This window comes from Lepisosteus oculatus, chromosome 14 (genome assembly GCF_040954835.1).
Source record: "Lepisosteus oculatus isolate fLepOcu1 chromosome 14, fLepOcu1.hap2, whole genome shotgun sequence".
NCBI lineage: Eukaryota > Metazoa > Chordata > Actinopteri > Semionotiformes > Lepisosteidae > Lepisosteus > Lepisosteus oculatus.
The window spans coordinates 23,118,786-23,139,231 of NC_090709.1; the positions used below are offsets into that span (position 1 = coordinate 23,118,786).

At 45.5% G+C, this 20,446-nt stretch overlaps 1 protein-coding gene and 1 long non-coding RNA gene across 3 annotated transcripts; one reads left to right on the top strand and one right to left on the bottom strand.

Annotated features, from left to right (window-relative positions):
- The first annotated feature begins 819 nt into the window (after window positions 1-819).
- LOC138242530 (C-type mannose receptor 2-like) lies at window positions 820-5,315 on the top strand. The gene is made up of 6 exons (XM_069198063.1): window positions 820-977; window positions 1,966-2,342; window positions 2,804-3,154; window positions 3,707-3,795; window positions 5,106-5,208; window positions 5,290-5,315. Exons 1-6 carry the CDS (start codon window positions 820-822, stop codon window positions 5,313-5,315), a joined length of 1,104 nt encoding a protein of 367 aa, XP_069054164.1.
- Window positions 5,316-6,561: 1,246 nt separating this feature from the next.
- Window positions 6,562-13,089, bottom strand: LOC138242873 (uncharacterized). 2 transcript variants are annotated; one of them, XR_011191739.1, is made up of 4 exons: window positions 12,963-13,089; window positions 9,605-9,876; window positions 8,839-9,109; window positions 6,562-8,387 (listed from the first exon to the last, which is right to left on the bottom strand). It is a non-coding gene; the product is annotated as an uncharacterized lncRNA (long non-coding RNA). The 2 variants fall into 2 exon arrangements; XR_011191738.1 differs by lacking the exon at window positions 12,963-13,089 and having other exon boundaries at window positions 9,605-9,967.
- Between the last annotated feature and the right edge of the window lie 7,357 nt (window positions 13,090-20,446).

Consider the following 20,446-nt stretch of genomic DNA (forward strand, 5'->3'; position numbering starts at 1 on the left):
CCTGTAGGCGTCCTTGCTCTCTCTTAACTTCTGCTTTAGCTCCCTCTGTACACGCTTGACCTCTTCCTTATCCCCCCTCCTAAAGGCTCTCTTCTTGTCATTCAGAAGAGCCTTCAAGTCGCTGGTGATCCAGGGTTTGTTATTGGAAAAGCAGTGTACGTCTTTGGTGGGGATGGTGTTGTCTACGGAGAAGTTAATGTAGTCAGTGACACAGTCCACCATGCTGTCTATGTCGTCCCCATGTGGTTCGCACAGCACATCCCAGTCGGTGGCCTCCAAAGCACCACGTAGATCCTCCATAGCCTCTTGAGACCATCTCCTCACAGTCCTCATGGTTGCAGGTTGACGCTGGACAATAGGCTTGTATAGTGGTGTAAGCAAGACAAGGTTGTGATCTGATCTGCCAAGGGGGGGAAGGGCTGTGGAACTATATGCATCCTTAGCATTGGCATATAATAAGTCCAGTTTTTTGTTTTCTCTGGTCGGGCACTTAACAAATTGGTGGAAAGTAGGCAAAGTGGTGGAAATAGATACGTGGTTAAAGTCCCCTGAAATAGCTATAAAAGCGCTAGGGTGCTTTGTTTGTAGACTGGCTGTGACTGTGTTTATGACGTCACACGCTACCTCTGCGTTTGCCGTAGGTGGAATGTAAACAACAACAAAGATGGCGCATGTAAACTCCCGCGGTGTCCGGGTTACAGACGCGCTCCTTAAAATGAGTATGTCCACCATCTGTTGTTGACAAGCACCGCGAGCCCCCCTCCTTTCCTCTTACCACTCTCGGTGTTTCTGTCCGCCCGCACCGTCTGAAAGCCGCCGATGGTAACGTTCGAGTCCGGAATAAGTTCCTGCAGCCACGTCTCGGTGAAACACATGATACTGCATTCACGATACTCCCTCTGGCTTCTCACCAATGCTCCCAGTTCGTCCATCTTGTTCACTAAGGACCGCACATTTCCCATGATGATCGAAGGAAGGTAGGGTTTAAATCTCCTTCTCTTCGCCTTTTGCGTCGCACCAGCCCTACAGCCTCGGCTTCTCCTCCTCAGCTCCTCCGGCACCAATGGCTTCTCTCCAGTGAGTAGAGCCGGACGCGCTAGCGCGATCAGCTGGTCATGCGTGTAGACAATGCCTCTGTAGCTATCGGCATTGCAACCCGATAGAAACAGAGGTCCGAGTATCAGAAAAAACAAGAAAAAGCATGTCAGCTTTCTAGTATCCATCATGTTGTGATCGCAAATCTAGTTGCCGGCAAAGGTATGAAGAAAAAACACTAACACACTAGCATTAACTAACTGAAAGAAACAAAAAGACAACAAAAAGACACAGACCTGCTGTAGCAGGCTGCCACTAACACGGCGCCATCTTAGACTGATTATCATCTGGTCTTGTTGATGCCGTTGCTTTTTGCCAATTAATCGTTCCGCCTGACTTTGATATCAGCGGTGCTCTTGATTATATGATATTCCATCCTCCCACCTGTTCCACCTCATGCAGTTCAGGGTGGTGGGACAGCCAGAGCTTATTCCAGTAAACAGCAGGCACAAGGAGTGGTACTCCATCACACTGGCACTAACTCTCCCAGACGTCAGTGAACATACCAGCATGCCTTTCGACTGGGGAGCAGACTGGAGCACCCTAGAGGAAACCCAGCGTGAGCACAGTGTCGAATATACAAACCAGACCAGAAGCAGAGCTGAACCCAGCGTCCCAACGCTGAGAAACTGCAGTCCTAAAGCCCCTGTGCCACTTCACAGTGCATTGGCAGACCCATTTGAAATCCTCCCCCAGGGAAGACAAAACCACTCAAAACGACAGCCACAAATGTCGGGTTGAGAAGTGCCGGGCCATTCCCCGACCGGATTTGCTTCTCCGACGCGTTGGCACGTCGTGCGCAGGCTTGGCCAGGCATCGCGAGCTGGTCACCCCTGCTCCTAAGCCTCAACCCTGCCTCCTGTGTTTCAGGCCTCTGGGCGTGGTCTCGCCTCACCGCTACCACTTCGTGAGCAAGCGCAGGACGTGGGCGGGGGCTCGGGCGTACTGCAGGGGCCAGTACACGGACATGGCTACCGTGAGTGGGCCAGCCGACCTGGAGCAGCTCCTTGCCACCGCCGAGCCGGTCACGGGCTGCGCCTGGACCGGCCTGTACTATGTCTGGGACCTGTGGCAGTGGTCCCTCGGGGGGGGCTACCTCTACGGCGTGGGGAGGTCTGCTTTTACCAGCTGGCGTGCGGGAGAACCAAACAACTACGGCGGCAAGGAGAACTGCGTGGCGATGGTCGGCGGCGGGTTGTGGGCAGATCGCCCTTGCAGTTTCACGAGCTATTCCGTTTGCTATCAAGGTAAATGGCCCCTGAGTCTTTTACGGCCTTTTACGGTCTTTCTCACGCGACTACTGGATGTGAAGGTGGTGGAGGGAGGGGGGGGCTTGGGAGTACGAGTAATTCCTCCTTATGAAATTCCCCATTGTTCTCAGAATTGAATCCTTTGAGTGGCTCTTGGGCTGATGGGATGGCGGCATCGGGGCCCTGGGTTCAAATCCTGGGGTGGCGAGGTGGAGTTTGCATGTTCTCCCCTTGTGCGTGGGGGTTTCCTCCAGGTGCTCCAGTGTCCTCCCACAGTCCAAAGACGCTCTGGTGAGTGAATTGGCTGCTGGGAATGTTTGGCCCTGGTGTGACTGTATGCAGTGCTTGTGCCTCCGTGCAGTGGACTGGCGTCCCATCCAGGTGGTATCCTGCCTGTTGCTTGCCGAGGCTGCTCCGCGACCCTCAACCCGACTACTGACTGGGGTTCACTTCTTCAGGGGGGGAAGGCGCAGCCGATCAATACTTCCTGGTGGCTGAGGCCAAGAACTGGACAGAAGCCCTGACGTTTTGCAGAGAACATTACACCGACCTGACCCGGGTGAGGAGCCAGAGCGAGAATGAGTTAGTAAGAGTTACGGCCGGAGGCAGGGAGGTCTGGATCGGACTGTTCACCGAGCCCTGGAAGTGGTCCGATGGGGACGTCTCCACTTTCCGCCCCTGGCACGTGGGCGAGCCCAACAATTATGGCGGCATCGAGAGCTGTGGCGCCGTGAATCTTCAGGGGAGTGCGAGAGGCTCCTGGAATGACTATAATTGCAACACCACCTACGCTTTCTTCTGCTACAGTGGTAAGTTATCGCGGTGCCACTTCGACAGCCTTATGGGGGTAACCTTGCAGGGAACGTCGCCGGCACTTTGCTATTCCACGACCGCTTGTCCAGTTCGCACTTGTGGTGGCCCAGAGTCGGTCCCAGGGTGCACTGGGTGCAGTGGTTAGCATTGCTGCCTCGTAGTGCCTGAGCTCTGGGTTCAGTATCTGGGCTGTTGTCTGCATGGAGTTTGAATGTTCTCCTTGTCTTTGCGTGGGTTTTCTCCTGCAGTACGAAGACATGCTGGTAGGTTTTGAATCGGCTCCTGGGAAAATGAGCTGTGGTGTGTGCCCTGTGACGGACTGGCATTACTGCCAGGGTTAACCCTGCCTTGCACCTGTTGCTTGCTGGGATAGACTCTGGAGCCACCTTCAGAGCACCAGTCTTTTGTAATATTGTAAGTGATGTTTTGACGTCCTTGACCATATAACTGTCCCTCAGACCAGGCAGGGTGAATCACTTAATGCTACTTCAGAATGGGGTTTGCCTCTTTTTTTGTCTTCTATGCTGTTTTCATCCTTTCCTCCACAGGGAAGAGAGTGGTGCTGAGAGTAAGGATATTAATGGACTCGGAAGTGAATCCTAATGACCCAGATGTTAAAGAGTGGCTTCTGGTCCAGGTATAGGAAATCGACTACTAGATTGTGTCAGTGTGCATAGGTGGCTTGCGATATTCCAGGCTCCTCGTAAAGAAGAAACTAAGCAAATCATACTGTTGGAGCTGCAGTAGACAAAAAAGATCATCCAGTCAATGCTATGCATAATGAGCCACACATTGCTTTGTTATACAGAAATCAGAAATACACTCAATCATAATGGTTGTCACACATTGCACGCAGTGGGTTCCTACCAATATGAATCATTATTGGGGATTTTCTTTGGTTAAAAAGCAGCATTTTAGGAATTCAGGAAACAATCAGATGAATATAAAGGGATAGTGTACTTATTATTGTAGTGTTACCTCACCTGGCTGGGGAAATCATTTGTGAAGAATGAGCCAGGGAGGCAGTTGCAAGGGTCAAGATAGGATGGAAGGCGGGGAGCAAGAGAAGATTAGCGCAGAGCTGTGGACAGACTGGGAGTATTTATAAACTGGGGAGTGGAAGTGATTAATAAACGCAATACAAAACAAACAGAAGAAATTACTATTATCTTCCTTTTGGCATTTTGAATTAAGGGAGGATATGAATAGGCCCAAAAGTGCAGGGTAGAGTTATAGAGTTAATAAGGGCTTTAAACTAGAATATAAGAGAGAGAATACTGGAGATCATAGTTGCAGTTATATCGAAGCGCTGACCTTTCCCTTGCTGGCTTTGTTTATTGTATCATGCCTGCTCACGTTGGATTGCTCAAAGACCCTTCCGAGTAACCACAGCAACCGACGTGGCCACCTGTCAGTCACCTGGTTGCCGTGACAGTGCAATCGGGTGGAAGATCAGTTCCACCTGCTCACAGTCAGCCCTCCACTCGCTCAGTGTTAGGGAGTTCAGGCTTGAGCCTTTGTGTTCCTTAGTCAAGTTTTCCTTGATTCTTTGACCCCGTTTCCCTCGACCTTGCTCTTGGATTGCCCTTGTGTTTGCTCCTTGGCGTCCAAGATTTCTCGCCTCGACCTCGTCTCTTAGCTGCTTCGCTTGGGTATATATCGGCTCCGGGCTTTGCTTGCTTTCGACGTCACCTCTCTGGCTGCCTCCCTGCTTCGTTCTGCAACTTTGAATCCCACTACGTCCCACGTTTTCCAGAGCGCTCACTCCAGCTGCCACCTCCCACTACAGACCACTATCACCCACCACAGGCGCTGTCTGCTGCTGCTTCCCTGTTTCGCCCGGCGATCGCGTCCTCCCTGCCGCGACAAGACCGCGGCTCTCGTTCAGGAAGACGTACCGGGCCCTGATTTCTGACCCGGGCTGCTGTGGTACTGTCCCCTCCACAGGTGACGAGAGAGCTGTCCAGGCACACCGAGCTGGGCAACACCAGCCTGCGCTGGGGCCAGGAGGACAATGGCGTGGTGTTCTCGAAAGACGAGGAGGAAGATGGTGAGATGCTTAAGCAGCACAGCCTTGGCGACGCGCATTCTGAACGCCAGGAACTTCATCGGTGATGTCTTTGCTCCACAGGGCAGTGCCACCCTATGGGAGACTGAGTGTCGGAGGATCAGTCTGCACAGGATTCCTCTGTGAAACAGTGGCGACTGGCCACTGGCGACAGACCGACGTCTAAGAATAATGCAAGCTTCAAATACCGTAGCATTTATATTAAGGTTCAATATATATGGATATAGTATAATATTTTCTCTATGAGTGGTTCTCTGTTTAAACATCAAGGTCTGGTCTCAGTACAGTGAAAATGCATTGAGAGTTGTTTAATGAATATATATATATATATTATCACATTTAAATGTAGTAGTAGTATTCAGGTCCAAGGAAATACTTTTTGAGAATTGTTTGCTTTGGCAATCACTGGTGTATTTTTCCTTTCACGTATGTTTGGAAGGGAACATTCGATCAGCCTTACTGGGCAACTTGACTTTCTGACCAGCTGCTCAAAAGTTGGATTTCAAAAGTTTTAAGGAGAATAAAAATGGTTGGTTAGTTGATGGTTGATGACATTGAAACCACAGATCAGAACAGGTGGACTTACAGTAAGTGGAATATGATTAAACGTCAGATTTTCAATTTTGACAGTTTAGAGACTAACAATAGACTAAACAGATTATGAACATCTATTCTACACAGGGGGACGTAGTGGGATCTTTGTAAATTATTCCATGTATTATAAGTACATGTGTACAGAACAAACACTGAGCTCTAATAAGCTGAATTGTCTATTGGTATCATTAACGTTTCATATGTTCTTAAGTAATTTGATTTGTTATAAATAATAATAATTGCTTACACTTATATAGCGCTTTTGTGGACTCTCCACTCAAAGCTCTTTACAGGTTAATGGGGATCCCCTCCACCCCCTTGTGAGCAGGGTGACAGCTGATCCACTGTGAGAGCGGAGGGAGTGTCTCCCTCTACTGCACGGACACCGGAATTCCGGGATTAAGCCGCACTTCCTTAGTGACCGTTGCTATGCACGACTTTCGTTTTTTTTTATTGCAACAGCAAAAATTTATACCGTACAAACAAGAGTACATATAACATATAACACCAATAACACCGTCAGGGGCTACATACTGTAATACAATTGCACTTGACCAAAAAAAAGACTAAACAAGGTAAAAAAAAGATAAGGTCCACACAACTCTCACATTCTTACATTTAGAAATACTGTATTGTAGATAACGCCCTCATGCCTATTTTAAACTTTTCAAACATGTGTCTCAGACCATTTCATTAAATCAATATAAGAAAGTGTAGTATTAATGAATACTTCAAGGAACTTCTTGAAGGAGACATACTGTATATATCTGTGCATACTCAGGGTTATAGTGCTACTTAATCACGCTGGCATGTATGGAATAAATAGTGGATTATAGTGACCATGCAGCTTGGTGTAGGTCACCAGAGTAATTAAACATAGCAGTAATTGCCTTTGCTCCTAACAAGGCTGTCAAGAAAGGATCGAGGCTGTCAGGGTTGTATAAATCTTGAATATACCTGCTCAATATCTGGAACTGCAGTCGACTTTCATGAGCGTAAGACATCATCCAAACTAGGTACTGTGTAATCATCGTGGTCGTAGCTCCTCTGTCATCCAATGGAAGCACAAGGCACCCGCGTTCAAGTCTTTTGTGAGATCATGTGCATGCATCCAGGATGGATAGTGGTGTACCCTGCTAGTCCAATAAGGGACACACACACACGGAAGAATATGCAGACTCCACCCCGACAGCACTCTGGGTCTGGAATTGAACCCGGGGGCCTCTGCAGTACGAGGCAGCCAAGCAAAACCACTGAGCCACAGAGCTGTCCCCCAGGTACTCCATATATATCAAATAAGGAGTCTCAGAGGCTCCTTAACACAATTCTAGCTCCTTAACCTGAAGCACTGGACAATAATGAGACAGGCCAATTTCTATAAAATAAAATAAAAAGCAAACTCGAACTAAATCTCTTCCTACAAAGTGGATGTCCAAAAGCAAACAGAGTTTTAAAAAATGCATCACCATCTAGGACTACAACACCATGCTTTGACACCCCCAGGGTGGTAGAAACATTCACCACATAATTACTCTGTAATCAGACTTCCTGCGGTTTCAATGTGAAATATACATCTTTCAGCTCAAACGTGTTCTTGCTCTGTGGTGTTGTCATTGGAAGCTTATTAATATTCGTGTCCAGCATTCATGTTCCATGCGCCTGAAGTGTGTTGCCATCTTAAACAGCTTAATAATAAAAATTAATAATAATCCCTTACATTTATATAGTGCTTTTCTGGACACTCCACTCAAAGCACTTTACAGGTTAATGGGGATCCCCTCCAGCCCCACCTGGATGATACTCCAGTCCGCTCAGCACACAGCAGCTCTCAGTGGGGAGGAGAGCAGAGGGATGAAGCCAGTTCAGAGATGGGGATAATTAGGAGGCTGTGACTGGTAAAGACCAGGGGGGGATTAGACCAGGACACTGGGGAAACACCCCTACTCTTTTCGAGAAACACCCTGGGATTGTTGATGACAACAGAGAGTCAGGACCTCGGTTTTACGTCTCATCCGAAGGACGGCGCCTGTTTACAGTCTAGTGTCCCCATCACTATACTGGGGCATTAGGACCCACACAGACTGCAGGGTGAGCGCCCCCTGCTGGCCACACTAACACCTCTCCCAGCAGTACCTCAGCTTTCCCAGGAGGTCTCCCATCCAAGTACTGACCAGTTGCGAGTTGCAGGGTGATATGGCTACTGGCTATCCAGCCTGCGTACTTTAAAAATCTTAAAATCTTTTTTAAAAATCTGCGGCCGGCAGAGGAATCCTACTCCTTTGGGCCCCTGAGCAAGGCCCTTAACCCCAACTGCTCCAGGGGTGCTGTACAATGGCTGACCCTGCACTCTGACCCCCAGCTTCTCTCCCTGTCTGTGTGTCTCATGGAGAGCAAGCTGGGGTCTGTGAAAAGACTTTGTGAAGACAGTGGTAAAAATGGCACACAGCACAGCTTCTTCTGGTGCAAGATGACTACAGCCCCTGCTGCCATCACACACAGAAGTGCCAGAATCACCCTGACATGCAGTCTGGAATCCAGGTGGTTAGAGTTCAGACATGCGGCATAATCTGTTATAGAGACAAGAAAAGTTTCAGACGTTACCTGCTGCATAACAAAAATAATGTGACTCTGTTATCACCCTAGTGTGTGATACAGTATAATACACACTGATCTGCTCCAGACTCACCTGTGTGTGATACAGTATAATACACACTGATCTGCTCCAGACTCACCCCAGTGTGTGATACAGTATAATACACACTGATCTGCTCCAGACTCACCCGTGTGTGATATAGTATAATACACACTGATCTGCTCCAGACTCACCCGTGTGTGATATAGTATAATACACACTGATCTGCTCCTGTATCACCCCTGTATGTGATACAGTATAATACACACTGATCTGCTCCAGACTCACCCCAGTGTGTGATACAGTATAATACACACTGATCTGCTCCACTCTCACCCCCGTGTGTGATATAGTATAACACACACTGATCTGCTCCAGACACTTACCCCAGCTCAGCGTGACGCTGTGGTTGGAGCTGTGATGAGTGACAATACAGCTGTATTCCTCGATCTTACTCTCTCAGATCTCCACACTCTTCCTCAGCTGTCTCCATTGGGTCTGAGCCCACTGGACCACACGTCCTCTCCCTCGGTCTCTCCAGGCCTGGACAAACTGACCTCTATGACTCTAGGACTGAAGCCCCAGTGACCAGACAGGACAGGGAACAGCTCTGTGTGTCTCCCAGATGCTCGGAAGAGACAAACACCTGAGGAGAGACTGAGAGGGAGACCGGAAGCAATGTTAACACACTGAGAATTAGTGTGGACACTGTGCAAGGTGAGGCGACATCGCTGCACAGACAAAATATTGTGTGGCTCCTTTCTGCAAACCTTTACAACCAAAACATGTCAGTATTAGACAATTATACAAATCAAACACATTTTCTCTTTGTCTGTTCCTCAGGCTAAGAAAGGAGATCACAGTAGAACTGGAGCACTGCAGACACGTCATATTCACACAGGATCACACAAGCTTCACATTCACACAGACACAGACACACACTCACACACGAGCCAATTTCCCATAAGCCAATTTACCCACCAGCAAGTGGAAGGAAACCCACACAAACATGAGGTGAACATGCAAACTCCACACAGACAGCACCCCAGAAACTGCACTGTGCCACCCACTCCTCTGCACATGGGGGAACTTCTTGTGTAGAGCTTCTAGGTGCATTTGTCTCATATTGTATCTGATATCTCTCTGTCTCACCTTTGTGTGGTTTTTGTGTTTCTTTCTGTACTGCAGGAATCTCTTCAGTGTTTCCATACAGTCAGTCTCCAGGAATAATCTGGTATACTGGTTTTTAATCTTGTTCTGGTTCCAGTCCCTTTGAGTGCCCTCTGCCTCCAGGGAACTTGCTCTCCAGGTCATGTTGTCCACCTCAAAGGACAGGAAGTCTTGTCCATTGAAGCTGTAGTGATCAAACAGAGCCACACTCCCATCATCCTCCAGTCTACAGCCTTGCCACCTCTGGAGCGCATCTGGAGAGAGAGACCGAGGACACTGACACAGACAGAGAGACCAGGGACAGTGACACACACAGAGAGACCAAGGACAGTGACACACACACACAGAGACTGGGGACAGTGACACACATAGAGAGACCGGGGACACTGACACACACAAAGAGACCGGGGACAGTGACATCCATTTTCTAACAGCTGTATCCAGTCCAGGGTCACAGGGGGGAGCTGGAGTCTATCCCAGCAAGCAACAGGCACAAGGCAGGGTTCACCCTGGACAGGATAGCAGTCCATCACAGGACACACACACTCACACACCCTGGACAGGACACCAGTCCATCACAGGACACACACACACACACACACACACACACACACACACACACACCCTGGACAGGACACCAGTCCATCACAGGACACACACACTCACACACCCTGGACGGGACACCAGTCCATCACAGGACACACACATACACACACCCTGGACAGGGCACCAGTCCATCACAGGACACACACGCACCCTGGACAGGACACCAGTCCATCACAGGACACACACACTCACACACCCTGGACAGGACACCAGTCCATCACAGGACACACACACACACACACACACACCCTGGACAGGACACCAGTCCATCACAGGACACACACACTCACACACCCTGCACAGGACACCAGTCCATCACAGGACACACACACACACACACACACACACACACACACACACCCTGGACAGGACACCAGTCCATCACAGGACACACACACTCACACACCCTGGACAGGACACCAGTCCATCACAGGACACACACACTCACACACCCTGGACAGGACACCAGTCCATCACAGGACACACACATACACACACCCTGGACAGGGCACCAGTCCATCACAGGACACACACACACCCTGGACGGGGCACCAGTCCATCACACGACATACACACACACCCTAGACAGGGCACCAGTCCATCACAGGACACACACACTCACACACCCTGGACAGGACACCAGTCCATCACAGGACACACACACACACACACACACACACACACACACACACACACACACACACACACACCTGGACAGGACACCAGTCCATCACAGGACACACACACTCACACACCCTGGACGGGACACCAGTCCATCACAGGACACACACATACACACACCCTGGACAGGGCACCAGTCCATCACAGGACACACACACACCCTGGACAGGACACCAGTCCATCACAGGACACACACACTCACACACCCTGGACAGGACACCAGTCCATCACAGGACACACACACACACACACACACACACACACACACACACACACACACACCCACCCACCCTGGACAGGACACACACACTCACACACCCTGCACAGGACACCAGTCCATCACAGGACACACACACACACACACCCTGGACAGGACACCAGTCCATCACAGGACACACACACTCACACACCCTGGACAGGACACCAGTCCATCACAGGACACACACACTCACACACCCTGCACAGGACACCAGTCCATCACAGGACACACACACACACACACACACACACACACACACACACACACACACACACACACACACACACACACACACACACCTGGACAGGACACCAGTCCATCACAGGACACACACACTCACACACCCTGGACAGGACACCAGTCCATCACAGGACACACACACACACACACACACACACACACACACACACACACACACACACACACACACACACCCTGGACAGGACACCAGTCCATCACAGGACACACACACTCACACACCCTGGACAGGACACCAGTCCATCACAGGACACACACATACACACACCCTGGACAGGGCACCAGTCCATCACAGGACACACACACACCCTGGACGGGGCACCAGTCCATCACACGACATACACACACACCCTAGACAGGGCACCAGTCCATCACAGGACACACACACTCACACACCCTGGACAGGACACCAGTCCATCACAGGACACACACATACACATACCCTGGACAGGGCACCAGTCCATCACAGGACACACACACACCCTGGACGGGGCACCAGTCCATCACAGGACATACACACACACCCTAGACAGGGCACCAGTCCATCACAGGACACACACACCCACACACCCTGGACAGGACACCAGTCCATCACAGGACACACACATACACACACACACCCTGGACAGGGCACCAGTCCATCACAGGACACACACATACACACACACACACCCTGGACAGGGCACCAGTCCATCACAGGACACACACACACCCTGGACGGAGCACCAGTCCATCACAGGACACACACATATACACACACACCAAGAAGTCAATTAACCCCCCAGCCTGTCTCTGGACTGGGAGGAAACTGGAGCACCAGGAGGAAACCCCCACAAACACAGTTCAGAACTCCACACAGACAGCACCCCAGGTTCTGAACTGATCCCAGGGCAGGAATAACAACCACTGAGCCTCCCCCAGACATCTATACCTTTTATTTGTACGGAAAGTATTATATATAGAGACATGTAAATATCACTTCTCGAACCTGTTGTTTCCAGCTTCCTGTAAAGTCGTGTGGAAAGTTATTTATTTCTGATACGAAGTAGGAGTGAAACTCCGAAGTAATGAAGACAGAAGTCGGTTCAACGACAAAAGGAGTCAGGCGCCTCTGAAGTCCGCCTACGCGTCAGAAACTGGTGCGCGTTTATGCCCTGGGCCGTTGTCATTGTTTTATTCGGTTATGCAGTTTAAAATATTTTTAAGTTAAAGAGAGCTCTCTACTTCCGTCTCTGAACAGGTTTACGATGATGATACACGCGTTTCCTTGTTCTCTGACTGGCCATGCGGCGGCCATGTGACGAGGAAACGGGAGAGAGCAGGACGAAAATGAAAGAGAGAGAGAGACGGTGGAAATGTGACAGTTAAAATAAACTGCCAGAAGAGAATAACCGTCTCCGTCCTGTCCCTCTCCCTGCAGGCGGAGTGTTTAGTCACCGCCGACCTCTCGTACCCTACAGCAGTTAGTGAACAGGGCACTAGGTACTACTGAGCTTCCGTCCGGACTAAGCCCGGAGAGGACGGCGGTTCACTCACCCGTGGGGCAGCCCGGACCCGGATTCCCGTCTCGGGTTTGACAGCCCGTCTCCTGCGGAGCCGGAGCGGACTGGCGACGCGTACACCGGCCAGGCAGCAGTTTAATCGGAGGTTGTAATCGTGGGGGGGGGGGAATTTAACCTTACGAGAGTTTCTTCTGTTACATTTTTTTTTTTCTGTTAGGGAAATTCATATTACAGGATAATGTAAATTTACTATGTAAGGCGTTTAAAGGTCGAGGAGAGGTTGGGAAAGCCCCTGAAACCCAGCGCTGGAAACGTTGTCCGTCTCCACTAGGTATAGAATGCGCTCTTTACACGTCATTCACAGGCGTCACGTTACTCGGGCAACGGAGGTACGCTAATCCTCGGTGGGCAAGTTGATGTAATTCAGTAAAGCTGGAAAAGATACTCAGACACGTTAATTTATCACCTGCATATATTAACAAAGTTATTTTAGATGGACTTGCAGAACTATACTGTAGCTGCGTCGGCATGCGTAGGCTGCAAAGGAACAAGTAAAAGGTTATTCCATGCCTTCTTCAGTTGTTAGAAAGACAGGGCAGTATGCAAAGATAATTTTCTTTTTATCTTTGCTTACTGCAGTTTATCTTTGATGACAACATCAAAGACATTAAGGAATTCTTACAGCTAACAGCTCCACATCAACTTCCTTTTATAACTAACCTCATCAGATCTCTCAACTCCCAACTCTTCCAGTTTCTCACTTCAGAGAACGATAAAAAACTCAATCATCCTCTACAGAGAAAAACCATCAACACCCCTACCACCTCCACCAATCCTAACCTTGTTGTTACTGTACCCTCTGACCTTTCCCTTTCACCCCTTTGCATCCTCAGCTAACATATTTTAATATTACAACACAATTACAATAGATTGTACAGTATTTACAGTTTAAAATTAAGGTAAATATGTCAAAATATCAAAATCCAACTGCACAGTGCTAACAAAACAATGCTTGTCAAGTTCTCAAACAAATCTGCATTGTATTTTTAAAATATTTCAGCAGAGGATGTGACGGGAGTATAAATGATGATTCGACGATAATTTTTCTTGGGTGAATATGGTTTTCTGGGGAGTTGCGATGTTGGGCATTATTGGACATTTTTGACACGTGTTGAACAATCGCATTTCCTACAAATATTAAAATGGCTGTGATTTAGCTGAGAAATCCAATCGACCGATGCGAAAACAATGTTTACATCGCAAAAGAAACCCGACCCTGGGTGGACTTGAACCACCAACCTTTTGGATAACAGCCGAACACGCTAACCGATTGTGCCACAGAGACTGACTGGTGGAGTATTTTCTCGAATCAAAAAAAAAATATCTTACCGTTCTTTTTGCCAGCCGGTAATATTTCTTCTGCACTGATAACCAAAAACTGAATTTCATGTTTCGCAAGCTGTGTGAATTTAATCAAAAACAAGTTTTCCAGAAAGGAAATGAACACATGCATTTAACGAAGTCAAGCCCTTTGTGATTGCCCAAAATGGTACGTTCTGTACTACAAGATAGGAAGAAATACACAGCTGGGATTTGAGCATAGGTTCTTTTGTTTAATTGAGAAGCGCTTTAACCAACTAAGCTATGGTGACAGGATGACTGTCACCTTTTCCAGCTACTTGGACACACTGCTCTGAGACATCTGCGTTCAGAAAGTGTTGAACCTGCTCTCAGAGCAAATTGCCTCTTTTACATACAGTAGCAGCCCCGACACTAAGAAACGAAGAGAAATGGCTTTTATTGGGCATTTTTCATGTCCAATGCGTTTGACATTTCCCAAGGGCGACAGAGTTCTTTTGCAACACTATTTCTTCTTCTTTTTTCTTTCTGTACGCTTTGATAAAAAACGAGAAATCATGCAAGGGAAAAATGTCTTTTTTTCATAGAGAAAACGTGTACCAGGAAATGTTGTGTTGAGAAGAAGTGATTTAACATGATACGTGACCTAATTTATCGGAGCGAATGCTCACCCAGCAAGGTCTGGAGAAGTTGGAGAGTCTGGTGGATGTGATAATTATACGGTGTTGTGGAAGAAAACAGTCTTTCTTTGAATTCTCAATCAATTGGAATTTCAGTGCGGAACATAAAGCCTTTGTCTGATTTAAAGAGATTATATTTTAAAACTCATAAAAAATCAGAAAACACACGTTTCTCACTTTGAAATTTTAGACGGGGCGGTATATTACTAGTAGCAACGCTGAGCACACTATTGGGGAATTCAGGTTATGTGAAATACCAGCAGTTTAATAAATAACGCATCTGATGTTGGATCATAAGATTGTAGGTTCGACTTCTACCTGGCTCATGTAAATTTTATTCAAGCTCCTCAGTAATAGATGTCTATTATGTAATGAACCGCACCTGAAAGCAAACATTGGGTCTGTTTCCTTTGTTTTCCAGCATGAAATAGCAAATCGTTACAAAAAGTACCTGCTAATGTCCAATAGCGTTTTTTTTTTTCAAATTACATTTTCAGGCTTCAGACACTTTTTAATAAAACAAAAGTGTCCAGAAACTCCCTAACTTTCAGGTTTGCTTGAACCTGTATTAAAAGAAATTATTTGAAACTTCCGGGATTCCATTCTCTGATGTAGCTGTCTCTAAAGACGGATGTGATGTTTCGCAGATGTGAACTGTGCCTTCTCTCTTGTGTTCAAGGGTATTCGCTGTGGGAGATCCTAACTGTATGTCCAGTAGGGCTCTATTTTGTTTAGATTATCTATGTGGTGTACAGATAGAACTCAACTACATGGTGTGAATTCCATGTTCAGGACGAGCAGAACCTGAAAAACTAAAAGCAGACCTCGACATAATTTGAACACACAGCCTTCTGATGTGGAGTCAGACATGCTACCTTTGTGCCACAAGGTCACAGCTCTCAGCTGTTTTGAATTCCCCAAAGGAGACAAATCAGCTTCACAAAAAATTCTCCTGTGAAGAGCGCCGCTCTTCCGAAGAGAGTCTCTTCATCTCAGACCATATTTTATTCTTCCTGCGCAGCTCTTGTGCAGGTGTTGTTCTTGATAACAGATCCAGGAACACTGACTGTTTTTCTATTTTTTTTAATTAAGTACCCCATGGTGCAACGGTAGCATGTCTGACTCTAAATCCCGAAGTTAATTTTCAAAGTATATCGGAGTCAACTGAACCCGCAGTCTTCACCTTAAAGTTTAATTCCCCAAGCCTTATATGTCCATCCCTTCTCGTCAAAACTCATATTTTCACAGGGTACCCTTCAGAAATCGCAGTATAGAATGAAAAACTCCAGTAGATCTCGGCCGCTGTTGGTGATTTTCCTTTAAAAATAAATGAATCTCTGGAAATTTTACGGAGTGTATTACTTTCACTGAGACCGAGGAGTGTTAAGATGTACATGAGTCTTTGTGGCTCGGTTGTTAACCAAAAGGGTGGTTTTATGTTTCACACTAAATTGAGATCTTGAAACCAAAATAGTTAGAAATATGGAACACAACCGTTGTTCCCCAAGAAGGAAAGCTGTTTTGTACTGACGTCACTCCTTTTTATGTAACCCAGATTGTGAAGACAACTCTGCCCTATCAAAGGAAAATGTTACACAAAAGTTGGAAAGCACACTCTGAACCCATCTGTATATTTGATTCCCGTGATCCGTTCAAAGCTGCTTAGTACTTTGCAAGCAAATCAAATCATTTCAGGGAAGAAACTCAGTTTAATGAACTACTTTTGTATTTTCACTCATTGATTTTGATCTTTGTATTCTCTTCGCATTCTCAGCAATAATATTTCAAAATTACAGTTCGGATTTATTGGAAAACTTCACAAGCATTATGAGATTAGGACTGTACAATTGTTTTTTAATATCTTGGTATATTTACCTTCATTTTAATATAGATATAACCATAAATGTTGTTAAGCATATTGTACTTTTGTCGTACTTTTTAAAACATTTTAGCTGAGGACACACGGCGACTATTATACCTTGTGATACATGCAAGACATCTGTAAACGAAGATGTAATTACAATAAAATTGGCAATTCACAGAAAACCACAATTTGTATAATATTATTCCTCTAAATCAATGATCAATTGAAGGATTTGAAGAAACTATCAAAGAAACAGCAGCAATAGCAGATGATTTTGGTTTTGAACCCATCTTTACACCTCAATAATCCATTTGTCCTCGAAAAAAGAAAAGACAGGGATATTTTGAGTCTCATAATTATCCTCTTCTTGATCCAAAAAAAGCGTTTATTGCTTCTGTACTTTTTTGGATTTTCTTACGAAGATCTCACGAAGTATTGCCAGGATCTATATTTTGTGTTCGGTAGCGATAACACTGCTGATATTGATTGAGTAAAAATCTGTGATGTATTGACAGCTTTATCTGAAGCGAGAAATCCTCGAACACCGCTTATGAAGTGTTGGGATTCATACCAAGAAATACCTTTTGTTTTCCCACCCAAAATGCTACTATTGCATTACACATTATGCAAACATTACCAGTTTTAGTAGCTTCTGGGCGCGATTTTCCAAAACTGAAACTAATTACAAATTATTTAAGATGAACCATGTCCAAAAATTGTAAATCAGGACTAATATAATATCAAGTGAAATTACTACAGAAGAAAAGGTTTAACTGAAATATGAATAAGACTATGCAAGCCTACAAAATAGAATAATTCAATTTATATAACTTATTCTTTTCCTATTTGAGAAATGGGCTCACATACCGGAAGACACTAACGTTTCTCTTCGTTAGAATATGTGAATAACAGTTTAACCCCAAATGTCTGTAATTGTGATTCTGTTAAAATTCAAAAAAGCATCTATCAATAGTAAGAAATTATTAAGAAAGGAAGAAATTGTGTTATTTCATAAACTGTAAGACATGAAGACATTTACAGGTTATATCCTTTGCTTTGTCTTTTAACACAAGCGTTCAGGATCCAAGCCCATGTTCGGATGGTTGTGTTTCTCTTGTAATCATCAAATGTCATTGTTTTGTCCGTCAGTTCTTTCTCGAGTTGTACCATGGATATTTTATACCATCAACACTTTTCATGCTCTTTTGCATTTTCCTTCACATACGGAAAAAAACTCAAGGCGTTCTTGTCACTGTGCTACACAGTACAGGACACGCAGTGAGGAATTCGCGCAGCTTTCAGCTCAGTGCGGAATCCAGAGGGAGGACTCGCTCGGTGAATGATCTCTCAGGAAATCCCGGGTGAGGTTTTTCTGCAACAGCCACGACAAGTGTGAAGACGTTCTCTGGATTTCCTGAATGTGACTTTAAATTAGTTCACATTCTTTGGTAGTTAACAGAACTAAATGCTTTGGAGGTACATCTAAAACTGCAGAGAACACTGTAGCACTTCAAGTTTAATTGTGTAAACCTGGCTCTCTATGAACACGAGCAAAGAGTTCTCACTCGACAGAAGACTGCGATGTGAGCACAGTAACATAAAGCACTTGAAGATGCTAGGAATTGAACCTGGGACCTCATACATGTAAGACAAGCACTCTACCACTAAGCTACACCCCTGACATAGAGAACTTTTGAAGATGTGCAGGTGCTCACAGACCACAATCCATCTTTTGCATCTTTTAAGTGCTCTTGATTAAACTATGCATAGAAAAACAGCAGTACTGATGATTTTCATGGACTGATGCACACTTGTTCTGTACAACTCCAGTGATAAAACCTTGTCTGTAAATATTGTAGAACGTAAAAGGGTGAAACAACGCTCCAACCACAGGAATGGTAACAGAAAGGATCATTTTCTTATTTAATACCTCCTTTTGAGATGCCTTGTCAACGCACACAGACGTTAGAGCTGAACAAATATTTTGTACACAAGACGGCAGTGCGATATTAAAATTCCTGTCTTCTTGATGGATTCAGACTGGTAGCCAGAGGACGCCGGGACAACGCCCATTGGACAACTGCTGGAACAGAGGCTGCAACAGAGCTTGTCAGCTGGTTTGGTGTTCGTGCCGGGAGATTCCAAATCCATACACAGTGGATAAGTAAACCCCATGTTCTACATTCTGTCTCGAGAATTCAGTTGTACCTCAAAAAAAGTTGTTATCAATTTAATTCATGAGTAATGTATTTACTTCCGAGTTTAGAGTAACAGTGGGTAATAACACTGATTAGCGATTTGGTAACCGAATGATATATATTGACATATATTCTCTGTTGTGTATCTTTGTGTTTGCATCTCTTCGAGATTATATACCTTGTATATTGATAACCCTCACAGTAAGGTCTGCCGCTCGTATCCAGGCAGACTAGTATATGTTTGGTGCACAATTTATGTTAATAAATGTATCTCGTGTATTGAACCCGTGTGTGTGCGTTGTTAGTTGTTCTGACGATTGATTTTCTAAAAGCCACAACGAACAACCTCGTGATTACTGCTACAATTAATAATTGTCTCAGTAAACCCATCAAACCTCTACAACCACGATACACCACCATAAACTATATTAATTTAGGAACATAAACATATAGTGTAAACTGTATATGGCTGGTATTGGTAGTTTAAAGAAAAAATACACACCAGTATTCCACTTTCTTCCTAAACATTTTAAGCATCAAAGTCTTACATGTAGTAAGATTTTACCACGTTTCGGAAACGTTTTTACATGCTCCTTCTGACCATCTTAACTTTATATACTTTGTGAAAAGTCATAAGATATTCACATTTTCTGTGAATGTGCTCGTTATCGGAGTAAACAAAAGCATACTTTTAGAATTTGATTAATAGGGAATATAATATGGAATCACGTACCTAAAGAAATTAATAACGATATAATTATTTTTATGTACTGTAGCTCAAATAGTAGTATAATACACTTTCTATGGATACATGTGCTTCTACGCAACGCAGAAGCACATCCACAAGTAACATTACCTAGCTAAGAGAGGACATTGGCTAGCCATTATGATAAATACAGTGGAAAAAAGCAATTGGGAAAATAAGACCTGCTGATCTGTTATACATACCAGGAAGAGAACAGAATATGATTTTTTTCTGTTCGAAACGTGTGTTGTCTTTATGAAATTCATGTATTTTAAACGTTTAATTAAGAAGAAAAAAACTTACAGAAAGATACTAAGCTGATCACGAGATAGAAAGATCACCCGTTTTTCGCGCATAAAAAGTGGCTATTAACTGGGTGAACTGTTATTAACTGGAGTCAACTGGGTGAAAACACATAATATGAACATGAAACAAAACAAAAAATAAAAATAAGATACAATCTACAGACATTAAAACCAGTGTCATGGAAATATAACTATCAAGGAAGCCACAAGAGAGAGTTCTCACCTGAGTAAGGTCTTTATTTCAATATTGGGAGCAACCAGAGACTCAATCTGTTACAAGCAGTACAGGCTTTTCATAAGACGTTGCGCTGTAAAAAAGCTCAGCGCTTTGTCCATTCTAAAACTTCCACTTTCCCTAAGAGAAAAC

Coding starts and splice junctions, on each gene's coding strand:
- LOC138242530 (XM_069198063.1), top strand. CDS start 820: ATGGTAACGTTCGAGTCCGGAATAAGTTCCTGCAGCCACGTCTCGGTG. Junction 3,796..5,105: donor AAGAGTGGCTTCTGGTCCAG/GTATAGGAAATC, acceptor TCCCCTCCACAG/GTGACGAGAGAGCTGTCCAG. Junction 5,209..5,289: donor GAAAGACGAGGAGGAAGATG/GTGAGATGCTTA, acceptor TTTGCTCCACAG/GGCAGTGCCACCCTATGGGA.